Source organism: Leptosomus discolor, chromosome 11, assembly GCF_034619465.1.
Source record: "Leptosomus discolor isolate bLepDis1 chromosome 11, bLepDis1.hap2, whole genome shotgun sequence".
NCBI lineage: Eukaryota > Metazoa > Chordata > Aves > Leptosomiformes > Leptosomidae > Leptosomus > Leptosomus discolor.
Window position 1 is genome coordinate 21,007,229 of NC_141401.1, and position 13,316 is coordinate 21,020,544.

General features: G+C 36.3%; 1 protein-coding gene across 1 annotated transcript in view; it reads right to left on the reverse strand.

Moving 5' to 3' along the window:
- WDR72 (WD repeat domain 72) overlaps window positions 1-13,316 on the reverse strand; it is a 109,304-nt gene that overhangs the window by 83,502 nt on the left and 12,486 nt on the right. The window contains exons 8-12 of the mRNA XM_009948463.2: window positions 13,063-13,159; window positions 9,964-10,105; window positions 9,217-9,462; window positions 8,457-8,677; window positions 6,898-7,093 (exon numbers count right to left, since the gene is read on the reverse strand). Coding sequence (XP_009946765.2) covers window positions 6,898-7,093; window positions 8,457-8,677; window positions 9,217-9,462; window positions 9,964-10,105; window positions 13,063-13,159 — 902 coding nt within the window. The remainder of the gene's footprint in view (window positions 1-6,897; window positions 7,094-8,456; window positions 8,678-9,216; window positions 9,463-9,963; window positions 10,106-13,062; window positions 13,160-13,316) is intronic.

Below are 13,316 nucleotides of genomic sequence, written 5' to 3' on the forward strand. Positions count from 1 at the left end.
TTTTCAAAGCTTAACTTCATAAGCTTTTTCACACACATATCTCCTAAGTGTAGAGCTATATAAAACTGTACTTTAATGATCTTTGGTTTTGTCTCCATTTCATCACCTATGGCAATTCAATTTTGTGTAGAAAAAAATTAGTAAAAAATAAAAGACATAAAACTAAAGTTAGTTGTCCTGTATGTAATTAAATGGTACAAATATTAGCAAGTAAAAGATAAGAATACATAAACAATTCAGAGGTGAGGCTAGTCATCAAAAAAAAAAAGTCAAGCAGGTACTTAAAAGGCTTATTATATATAACATTTAGAATCAAATATCATCTTATGAATTATATTTCCCAGCAGTGCACATTTCAGGGAGATATAGTAAAGTCATCACTGTGATTAACAGAAACACAGATTAAGTACTAAAAATCATGACAATCACCACAGCGTTTGTACAGATAGCAAGGACAATGTGGAAAAAAAATGTATTGAATTTGGAAGTGATATATGAATAATTTATCTGAAGTGTTTTGTAAAAATGTGTTAGATATTTTCAGTTAGAAAAATTAATGGAGTTTTTGTTCCTGAAGGACTGGATCATCCTTCAGATTATTCAGTGCTTTTGCAAAATTAATAAATCAGGTTTTGTGTATAAAAAAAATAATTGTCCCTTGTTTGTAAAAAGCAAGATCCCCAAGGACAGGGGCTTAGAATATGACAGAAAGTTTTTTGAACTTCGTTTTTAAAGCTCACAAACCATTTTTAATAGGTGAAAAAGTATAGTGGCACTACTACAACAACATGTGAAAGCACCCTTACTGGTCCTCTGAAAAAGATCAAAGGAAGGAGTTTTCTGCATTTTGGACAGTTTTGCTCATCACATGGGGTACTGTGCACACCGACAGGATGAAGGCAAGTGAGTCGCTATCAGATCTATTCTAATACAGCACACTGGCAGCAATGGCAGGAACAGTGTCGCAGACAGCAGTGCAGTAAGGCCATCCCCAGTGCATTCAGGTAAGAGGCCTTTAAGATGACTAAGGCACCTCATCTTCTCAAACCGAAGGGCATTAATGCCCCAACACATCTCAGCATTCTTTTGCCTTAATATCTTACACACTCTCTATTCAAGCTATGTCATCTGCCATCTGAATCGCTTAACTGGACACAATCTTCCAAAAACAGAGTCAACTACACAAACCTGAACTACTACGTTGATGATTTTGACCTTTTCTAGTAAGGATTGAAGCATACATTTAATTTTGACTACACAGGAGAAGGAGATCCAACCTCAGCAGAAATACTCTTTAGGCATGTGTTTCAATTTTTTTTCTGTGTTGGGGCTAGCATCATGCAAAAAAGTTCCCAAAACTTGTATTCCCTGTGTGAGTATAAAAAATACGATTCAGTCAGTGTAAATTTAAATGTGTATTATTATGGTAACTGAATAAAACATTTTAACTGATGTTATTCTATTTTTAAACTCACACTAAGTAGGTCATAAAACAATAAAACAGAACAAGACTTGCAAGGCAAAAGAAAATAACAGGAAATTAGTAGATGATTCATTCTGCAAGCATGATGAACTACAAGGAATAAATTCATATTAAACTAGTACTAATTGAAGGACTAAATCTACCTCTGATAAATGAAAAGTGCTACCTCTAAGGAAGGAAGATTGAAGTTTACTTATTAGATAGAAGCGTGGCTCAGTAAACATGCTGCCATATGCTGTATACAGCAAGAAAACACACATTGATCCTTCTATTACTACATCCTATCATACTAATATTTACCTTTTTTAAAAAAGCAAAGATACCAACTGCTTAGGAAAATGTAAAAGCAATATAGATAACAGCTAATTTCCTTATTGAAGTGGATTTCAAGTGGTGGCCATTGGAAGAAATATTTTGCACTTTAATTAGAATAAAATTTGTTATTGATTTTCATATTTGTCTTCTAGCACATATAAGTTTGGAACATATGCTGTACACATGCCGTATTAATATTCCAAATGTATTATTAGATCAATATTTATTGTCATGGAAAGATATTCCACTGTAGTGGAAAGCTGCCATATCTATATATTAAAATTTAGGCAAAGAACATTAAACTACACAGACATTAGTTCATGGCTTCTGTATGGCTTTCTCTATCACTACCCACATGCATGTGTAACAACAACATTTAAACTTAGAATAGAATCATCTTACTTGTTCCATAAACCAAAGGACTAAAAGAATGGGATTCAATTTATCTTACTCTACACTTGTAATTGCAGCAGACAATTAGCTTTGCTCCCCGCCCCCCTCTTCTTTAGACTCCCCTTGCAGTCAGTGGGGGAAGGTACAGACTTTTACTTATTCCTACTTCCTCCCGCTTATTACAAAACTAACATGAACTACTAGCTCACAGGTAGAGGGCTTAAATACAGATAGAAGCCTCAAGTTAGGTAAGGTAAATTCCACTTGAAGTCAACTCTTGGTATTTAACAGATTTCAGCACAAACTCTACTGAAATGCCTATTTGTTTGGAATAAAGGCAGCCAACTGTACTCTGGCAGCTTCCCATTGACCATGTAAAATAAGGTATCTTTGGCAAGCTCGAGAAAAGCATATGTGAAATAGTATTAGCTTAGGTTTTAATCGGTGTGACAATGTTTCTCCCAACCCATACAGTGTAAAAAGCCTATTGTGAAAGCCTGCTAAAAGACAACTTAAATTTTTAAAATTTCAGAATGCTTTTTGAAAAAGTGTATCAGTCTCTGTCATAGGAAATTGGATGATGAACTGTTATGCAGAATGAAGTCTTTCATCTGCTTATGGGGTCACCCTCTTAAATACCTGGTAGAAGGACAGTTTTGGACCTAAATTGGTATAACCAAAAGACAGTCATAGGTACTAGATGTCCCTAAACTTTTGTGAAGTTGTCTGTCAAATTCAACAGAATTATTGCTGACTCTACAACAGCGTAAATATTGAAATATTCATGGAAACACCTTAATCCACAGCCTGAAATTATAAACAGACTGGCTGTTTTCCCAGTTATCCATCAACTCTAGTCCAGTAACACTGTTCAGACTCTTTTAAACTGAAAACAGTGATATATGAGTCTGACTCAAAATCAGGTCCTCCACTGACTCACTTGGAGGCAAAGCCTCAGTCATGAAGCTAACCACATAACTAGAAGAAAAATAAAGAAAAGCACTGTTTGACTATAGAAATCACAGATGCTTTACCTTATGTCCATTTTTGTCAGGGGACCCAAGCCCAAGGCTACCACTTAGGCTTCATCCTATCCAACAGTCAGGAAACATGCTCACAGGTAACCATACTGATATGTGCATGGCTGCCTGATCATTTGCCAGCAGATGAAAATCATCATGAAAGGCTGCTGCGTTTCTGCAGAGGTTTGTCTGTGATGCTTTATACACCCTTCCCACACAGGTGAACAACGCTCTGTCTGCCCGAGTGGCACTGAAGTATCTACATAACTCTTGATTTAGGACAGGCCAATTTCAAAGATCAAAGCCATGACCTCTCCTGTTCTCCTGCAATGCAGATGTAATTCAACATTACACCAACTACAGTATATCCCAGCAGGCTTTCCCAGGTATTCACCCTAGATGGCATCTTTTACTTCACACTGCGTAACAGGAACAAAACAAAATAATTTTTTAATTGCTAATGTAGCAATAACTTCAGCCTTTCTTGTGTTCCAGCTATTCCTTAAGAGGCAGTGATTGCAGCTCCCATTCTTGCTTAATACTAGTAACAAAAGAGAGAAACAGTAACTAAGAGCCATGCTTTTAGCCACCTGCACCCTTTCTGATACCTAACATACATGAGCAGTGGCATTAATTTTACTTCCTCTTGAATTTTGAAATTGGCAGCATTTTTAAGCCTAAAGGAAAGACAGTGAAAATATACTCTGATTTTTGTCTCTACGGTACCATTACATTCCTGCATTATTAAATCTCGCTGATTTACAAAGAATTCACTATACTTCAGTGTGAAATTATCTAGCCGTACTAAATAAACATAGCTGCACCTCAGATGCAATTCTGTCTCCAGACCCTTAACTTCTGGGCTGCCTTGGGCATTGTATGGTGATAAAAACTTCTAGTTTTTACGTTGTTAAGGGCAGCAATTTGCATTTTGGCCTAGCATCTCTATGGAATTGATGTGCCAAAGTAATTTTCTGTGTTATGTACACACAGCAGCAGCACTGAATTCACTCCACAATATTTACTGTCCAGTAATCTAGGAAAGAAACAATTGTTGGGGTTTTTGGTTTGCTTTTGGGTTTTTTTTGGTTGCTTTGGTTTTTGTTTTTAAACTAAGAACCTCATAGCACCATGCTGTGGGGATAAAAGCAGTCCCACTGTCACGAGTTAATTCAAAGGCATATGCTGCCTCAGTACCATTTAATCCTGCAAGGTACTTTTGAGCAGTGCAGACTTGGCCTTCTCTAACACCACACATGGAACTGTCTTTTCTCAGGCCTACGCAGATGACTTCTTTAAATCAACAGTCCAAAACTTCCATTTAAAAATGACACAGTGAATTATTTCGCAATTATTTACTTAGCCCCAGAAGTCTGAAATACCTATAACTTGGCAGCACTATTTCTAGTTAATAATATACGTTCCATGAAGTAATAAGAATACTCAAAGGCTGAAAAATAAAAAGCTGTGAACTTGCACAATTTTTTTTTTAGGTGTGGGATATACTTAAATTTTCAAGATTTTAACCACAATTTCCCCACCTAAATATCTCAACTGTTTTCAACAGTTTTTTTAAAAGAGCAATAAAAATATAGATAGAACAGCTGGAAACTGGTAGCATCTTTACAAACTTGTCCGTGAAAATACATGTATCTATTAATGATTGCTGAAAGTGTAGATGCCTCCTCTCATTTCCCTTAGTTACAACAGAGATCTAGGACAGTATCTTTCCATCCTACCTTTAATATTTTGCTACTAGTAAAGGTGACTTTCTGGCAAAGTTTCTTGCTACAAAACAAGCAGTTAGGCAACTATAAGAATCAAATTAATTTCTCATTTTCACTGTTTCATATACTTTATGCTAAAGTATCGGGCAGATGTAGCTTACAGTTTTTACTGTTAACAGAAATAGTGTTTGCATAGAAAAAGTGCATGCTGCCATTAATAATGAGCTCTAGTAACACCTTTAGGAACAGAAAAGAACATGTTGGAGAGGAAACATTCTTCCTTTTAGAGAGAGAAGAGGGAAACAACAATTCGCAATATTGCAGATGGACTGTCAGAGACTAGTAAAATAAAAGGACTAGAGGAAATAACAAGACAGGAAGAAGGATCCCAAGACTGTGCTGTTCCACAAACCCTCCAGAAAGCAGATTGAGTAGAAGGGTAGAACCCATGTCCTGAGAAAGTGCACTGAAAACGATAACATCATGCATCTACATAAATAGCAGAACAGACATAAGAAGAATCTTAGATATTTACAGGAAACAGCATTCAGAGTTATGCAGGAAACAGCAACAAGTAAAGGCAGGATAACAAGCTTAGAATACTGTAACTCAGAGTCCACTACTTTTGAAAATTTGACCTTGCATTATTTTTCCCAGCAGAGCAACTAAAGCTAAAATTCTAAGCAAAACCACCATATAGTCACTCAGCAACAAGATGACAGCAAAGAAAAACAACTACAACACTATATAAAAGCCAACAGTCTCCTGAGCCTGAGGTCACACCTTCTCTTCTTAATTTTTTATTGATGTTTTTGAACAAAAAGATTAAAAGAGTTTTTTAATCTCAAAATATAATGCAAAAATATGAGAACTTCATAACAGAACTTGGTATTTTTGAGTAGCTATAGAAAAAACCCACCAGTGTAAACCCACAGTTTCTAACTGACTATAATTGTTAGTTCAATTTAATTTTATTCTAAGCCTTTTTATTTAAAGTAGAAACTCGGGGGGGGGGGGGGGGGGGGAAGTACCAGAAGGTATTTCCAATGCCAGCTTAATGCCATTAAATAGCTTACTAACACAACAGGCTTGTAATTTACACTGTACTCGTTTTGCCAAGTCCTTTATTAAACCCAGATAATTTTGTACTTTAAAACAAGGGACACTTGTCCAAAGCAGACAGCCTAGACAGTGTGTTGTAGCAACTTTTAAAGCAAATTGTGATCTCAGTGTTACATTAGTAAAACTGTGTTTTCACACCGTACCAATACACTGTGCTTTTCAGCGGTTCTAGACTCATTATGCACGTCCTCCCTCCCAGGACACACAGCTCAGTCGCATGAAAATACCGTATTGTAATGTCTAGGACCATCACAGCTTCTGATAGTCCTGTCTGTCAAAGTTCAAGTAACTACATTTAGGATGGTGTGAATCAGCATTACACTCTCAGATCACCTGGGAATCTACAGTTCAACCTGAACCGCTCAGCTTTAGTTTTCCTGACTACACAGTTGTGAGCTTTGCAATTATCTTCCACTATTAACTGATTATCAATTAACTCAAAAGGCTTCTCAGATTATGATTTTGCTGAAAAAAGCAGAACTTCATGCCCTACCTTGGGATTGTTATGACTGAAAATTTTATTCTTTTTAATACCTAAAGAGAATAACTTACATTTTATTTATAGCTTCCAGAAATATTCTGCTCAATTCACTGCAGTGTCAGCTAATAATCTCACTGTCAGGATATGACTTAAGCGATTGTATTTTATTAGTGACATACCTTGAACCATATGAAAATTTTACTTCTTTCTTGTTTATAGAAATGTTTAAACTCTCTGATTAATATATTCAAAGTGTTAGTATCTCTGCTTTGGTCTGCTATAAATTAGGGTTGTGTAAGACTGTATGACAGACAAACAAAACTGAAGTAACCAAAAAAAATCCTGTGTTATTACCTGTTTCAATTTCCCAAATATAAACCGAATCATCTTCACATCCAACAATTAGGATATTTTCAACAGGGTCAAATTTTATCTTCTTCACAGGAAACAGATGCTTTCTGGCATGTAAGAGACATACTCTCTTCTGAAGGTGTAGAAGTGCTACTGAGTGATCACTGCACACGCAGTACACTGTGCTGTGGTCTTTTAACTGTAAAACAGAAAGAACTTCAGTTTCAACAGTGTAACCACAGCATAACCACAGTCATAACCACATCATTTTAACAAGCCTGGTAAAAATGGTTCAGCAATTTCTTTCCCAGAACATACTCATTTTAGAAAATGATGTTTTATTTCAGTCTCCAACTTGTTTTTAACAGACCAGCTGTACAACTGATCTCCTGACACAAAAACATAGAATCTCCTCTTTTTTTTTTTAAAAATACCATTTATTCACAATACTTAGCCTACCAAAGCAATGATTATAGAATGAAATATATAGCAGCAGTTGTCCTAGAAGAGAAAGCATTAAAAAGTTACCTTAAACCAAACTATTGTTTGCATGATATAAAATTATTTCATGTCTTATGACACAAAAGCCAAGGGCAATTATTTCTAACAAAAAATTAGGTATGTTCCAATTGCATTTCACATATAGATCTGATTCTGCAACGACTTCCCTTCCTGCAAGTAATTTTTGGTGACACACGAAGGAATTCACCCTACGGAAGAATTCAGCCCTGTAAAGCAAAGTGAAACACCACCCAAACAGGCACTAAATCCTATCTAGTTTCCAGAAAAAGGGTGAAAGGGAGCCTTACAAACAGTAAGAACTTATGTCATTGCAAAACATTTTTTGGACTACTTAAATGTTGGCACATCGGTGAACTCCAGGTGAACCCTAAGTATCAAATATGTCTTCACAGGCTTTGTAAAAGAAAAAAGATTAAATCCTAGTGGCATGGAATAAAATGGGGACAGAATTTGTTCTACAAAATCTCACAGAGCATTCAGTAGAGTAAGTAGTCTAAATTACTACTTCAAAATTCACTTAAAGAAAAGCATACAGAATTGCTCTAAATCTCATAAGACACAAAAGCATACACGTAAGGGACCGCAAGGATGTGTCAGGAACCAAAATCAAGCATACGCATGTAGATTAAAATCCTATTGGTCCAAATCTTTTTCAAATGTTCAAACCCCTAGTCTTACTGATTGCACTTTTCAACTTCAGAAGTTAGGAGATAATTAGATTATCATACAGATTGATAACCATTATATTAAAAGTGGTGAATATACTCCTAAGAGCTTCAGTTTAGTATGTCACTCGTTTAGGATTATTTTTCTGAATTACTGAAGTTACAAGCCAACCAGAAATCAACCCCCTGAAATTAAAAGCAACTTTCAAACAAGACAATGAAGCAAATGTAAATTAAGGGTAAAGTGCTGCAGGATAAACGTATGTTCTTTCATTCATATACACACACACACACATATATACACACACACACACACACGCACGTATACAAAGATACTTTTTTTTTTTTGAGATCATTTATTATGCTTTTACTTACTTTGTAGTTTTCTGGAGATGGCAAGAGCTCTATCACTGGACCAGACTGCAGACTAAATTGGTGTAAGATGCCTCCAGTAAACATATCCCAGCAGATCACGACAGAATCCTGGCCCCCTGATAACAGCCAGCTTGGATCAAATCTTACTGATTTATCATGTGGATAAAGTAAACAAGTGACTCTGCTACTATGACCGTTCAGAACCTTGTAAGGTAGATTATCTGAAATAAGATGGTACACAAATAATTTCTGTTCTTTAAGAATGGGGGCTCCATATTTTACAGTACATTTGCTAAAAGTCAGGATATTCAAAGGACTAAATACAACAAGCCTTTACATGGGATCAAAGAATTTTGGATATTCGCCTCTCCTAAAAGGGAGGGCAAAGGTCTGCACCCTGAGCTTCATCTATTGAGATGCACCCTTTTTATTCCTCCAGTGGAATGATCTTTTAGGTAGAAAATTACAAAGATGACTATCTCCTGTATTGTGACATCCCACATATCTCACTTCCAGGTGACCCCATCCCCACAGCCTTTCCAGCACTCCTAACAGTGCAAAGCACCTTGGTAGTACTAAGCTATGATCTGATACAGCAGCTACAGAGGAAGAACATCATAATCTGTTTTCCTCACTCAATCCCTGACCACCACTCCTATTTTTCCAAGAATTTTTACAGGGATTACTGGAAGGGATGTCAGAAGTATGCAGTCTTCTGTGCTTGATTGAGATGAATTTGAACAGAATTGTTAAAACTTACCTTTCAGCAAAGGTATGTTTTCTAGAAGCCTTGCTCTTGCAGTTTTTAAACCCAGTGTTACAAAAATTTTCCCATTTTCACATCCACACACAAGCTGATCGAGACTGGGTACGTATACAGAGGAACTGACAACTCTACTTTCAATTCCATCTTTAGATGCATAAAGATGATCAATAATGCCCTCTGACACTGAATTGTGTTTATCAAAATTATCCTGAAGAGTCCATGTTGCTGTAATTGGGATCTCTAGAGGGTGGGGGAAAAGAGTCAGGCATTTTTAATTTTTTTTTTTTGAAATTCAAGACAAAATAAAAATCCAAACAAAGGAAAACACACTTTTTCATCTCTTCACCACTTCCCCTAACTTATCCTTTCTGCAACCCAGAGATCGAAAGTCAGCAGTTGCTATTGCAACACTAGATCACACCTCACTAAATCCTATCTTTTAGACTTCCCTATGAACAATCATAAGCAGGACCAATTACTTTCATGACATCTATTAGAGAAGCATTTATGGGCAGATCATAAGGAAAGAGGAACATTTATATGTTCAGTTGCATGAAGAATTTATAGATATTAATCTTTATGACTGTCTTGCTCCTCCTAACTATGGGCAATCATCACACAATGAATGAACGAGCATCACTTCCTACTGTGAAAATATTTTCATGAGAATTTAAGTTTTCATGAAAATTGACTTAAAGACATAATTAAAAAGACTGTATCAAAGGCACAGAACTACCAAACCTTTTGGTGAACCATCAAATGTTGACACAGGCACATCAGGAACATGCCACAAAGTGATCCTTCCCGAAGCTTCACCAGAAAAAAGAACCTTATAGAAAGGCTCCTTTCTTTCATTCATGAAGCCCATGACAAAAGGAAAATTCTGTCAAAAATAGCAGTAAGTCAATATTCTGCTATGAAAGAGCTGATAAAATAATGTAATAATTAATTGTAAATTCAAAGTTTTTTCACATCAAAAGCTGTAAAAACATAAAACAAATAATGTTTGAACCCTCACCTATCACTAAGTTCTGCTCAGACCAGACCTACCCTGCCTGGTGCAAGCCTCTTGAAAACCACCTCTGCCTTGCCAGTATCCTTGGCTAAGCCTACATCCCAAATGGGAAAGTGGAATGGGGGGGTCTCCAGGTTTATTGTCTCTACATGGAGCATCTATCAACAGTATCACCAGCATATAAAAAAAAAAAACAGCACCATAAGCACCAAGATCAGGATGAAAAAAATAGTGAAAACCTGATAATCTTCATATCAAAACAAATTCAGTAAAGCTTCACTCATGACAGGTTAAATTACTACAAATAAAAGGCAAGAACTATGCTTTTACATAGAAAGGTCATAGTCTAACACACCATCACTCAGTCATCTGGAAAAAGTTACATACTACAGAAGTATAATATTCATAAAGAGACTTAATGAAACTAGGTAGACGTCAGTAAGTCAACACTAAAACTTACTGCACTATATTTGTCTGACAAACATCATGTTTTTACTCTCCCATGAGACTAGAAGTCTGTAGGTTGTCTTTGCCTATAGGTATAACACCACGGATAAGTCTGTATCACCACATCAGTAACAACCAAACTACATGATGATCTACTGGTGACTTGCCAAGAACATCCTGTTTACTTGTTACACAAGCTTCATTCTCAAGTATCAAGCTGTTAACAACTGGTGAGGTGTCTAAGGCAAAGCTTCTTATCGCTCAAAACTTAGGAATTAGGAAATTAGGAATCTCCAGGTATGTCTACATCAGTATGTTTCAATGTAGACCAGGCACATACTTCAGAAGCAAACACTTAGGTATGAGTTGTGGAGCTGTCTTGGAGCACTGAATCAGGATTCTTTTTGCACGAAAGTAAACTGGGAGATGTGTGCAGGAGCACATACACACGCACGAGAAAGACCACACCAAAAAACCTCCAAAGCACAGCCTGTACTGTGGATAGCGTGGATGAAAGGTCATGGGCACAAACTGTTTTGTTCCACACACCACCTTTACTTAGATACTGTAGACAAAGCTTGACTGTTTGCTCCTTCAAGACAGTTTAATGACATCCCCATACGTTGGATATATTTTATTTGGAACATTGAAGTTTGGGAGTAAATTCCACAATAAGCAACTGTGCTGTAATGTGCTTCAGTTTATAATCTAAGAATGGAGATAAAATAGATCATCACTCAGGCAGTTTTGTTGTCTCACAAATCTGCTATAAAAATTATTCAGGTAGCAAGATAAATATTAAAGCAGAAATACTAGAAGAGGGCAGGTGACATTATTTAAAAATGCATACGTTTTGGGGGAAGCATATCTGAGCTTCCTACCACCACTGTAACCCTATTTGCCAAGCCATGTGTTTTGGCTATTTCTTTTCCCTCACTACACCTGACCTTTTGGCATCCTTCAGCAGTTATCCTATCCAATTTTAGATCACAGCATTTGGGGGATAAGCTGAATGGCTTGTGCTATTGCCCTTCAACTGAAGATTAAATCTGTCAGGCTTTGCAAGAGTATGTAACATAACATGCTTTCTAAGAGCCTATGGTTGCCAACAGAAAGAAAAAAGATGACTAGAAAACCTCACAGAGGTATATATTTGACAGTATTTCTAGTCAGGTACAAATAAAACTGCGTCTCCCTTGCATATCTTCATAAACTGTTTAAAGACCTGCTTGAGCTCCTACGCAAATACTCAAATGAACTAACGCAACTGCAGGTAGGAATTAAATCCACATCTTGCAACAATGACTGTTTCATAAACAGTATTAGCAATAAGACTTGGCAACAATACCAGAACAAAAGGTACACAAGAAAATTCATTATATTTGTTTTTCGTCAATTTTTGTCAAAGTAAGAACCCCTGCCACGGATTATTTTTTTCTTTTTTACTTCCTAATTCTAATCAGTTTTCTACTTTTTAAATCAACTGGTTTTCCCTACCTCTTTCTTTGTGGTCACACAAAGCACTACTCAAAAAGTTACTCAAGATGTAGGTTTTCCAACATAGCTGAGTCCACTTGAGCTACTTTGTCTAAGCAGTAACTTCTAAATTTGAAAGTGGTGTGACATGCTCGCCTAAATGTGAGTTCTCAATCAGAACTGTAACAATCACCTACTTTATCTTCCTCTTGTCTTAACCTTAGAGGCTTCCTCAAGCAGAGACCATGGTTCTGAAGAGATCACATGTGTCTAACTATGTTCTGGGGGCACTATCGGTCTGCCTGCAGCATAAGGAAGTTGGGGATGTGATTATGCCTCTGAAGGCTCAGGGTAACAGTACTCTGGATAGAACGGCACAGATTCAAATCCCTTCAATTTAGGATGGACACACAGGAAACAACCTACTCCTGTAGTTACACTGAAACATACATATATTTCTTCACAAAACAAGAACTGAGCAACTTGCTTACATTTCGCTTGTGGGCTGGCTTTTTTGTTGTTTGGCATTATTTTGGTTTTGTGTTTTCTTTTTTTTCAGATTTGGAAATAAAAGTTTCTAAAGCTATTTTAGACCAACTTTAACTTAAAAAAAACCTCTCCCTTTTTTTCCAAACTTAGAAAAAAATAAAATCACTTCAACATTTAGCCTATCTATAGCTGAAAACACAGGATTTTCCCTGTGAAAAAAGTAAATATTGCCAGAATTTAAGACAAAAATATGCTATGAGCCTCTCCAAGTTTGTAATTAAAATCTTAAAATGAAGGAATATGACTTACTTATTGTTTTCATAGAACAATAAAATCTGTTGATGAATTTTTAGGGATCATTCAGGCAAACAAATAATGAATGAACTTTTGAAATAAACCTTTATGAGTTTTACCTTATTTTCCTTCACATCAGTGAAGCAGAGCAAATGAGGATAAACAGTTTCTTTCAGCAACTTCCCATGAGCAGGATACATGCTTTTAGAAAGCCCACTGCATAATTTGAAAACAAAAAATAAGTTAAAAGCCTTAGACAGTCTTATTTTTTGGAAAGCAGAACAGTAACATCCAAGATTCACAAGTTCAAATACAAGTTGACGAATAAGTAATTACAAGCTACTTTTTGAAATCACAGCACCAGCTGCCCAAG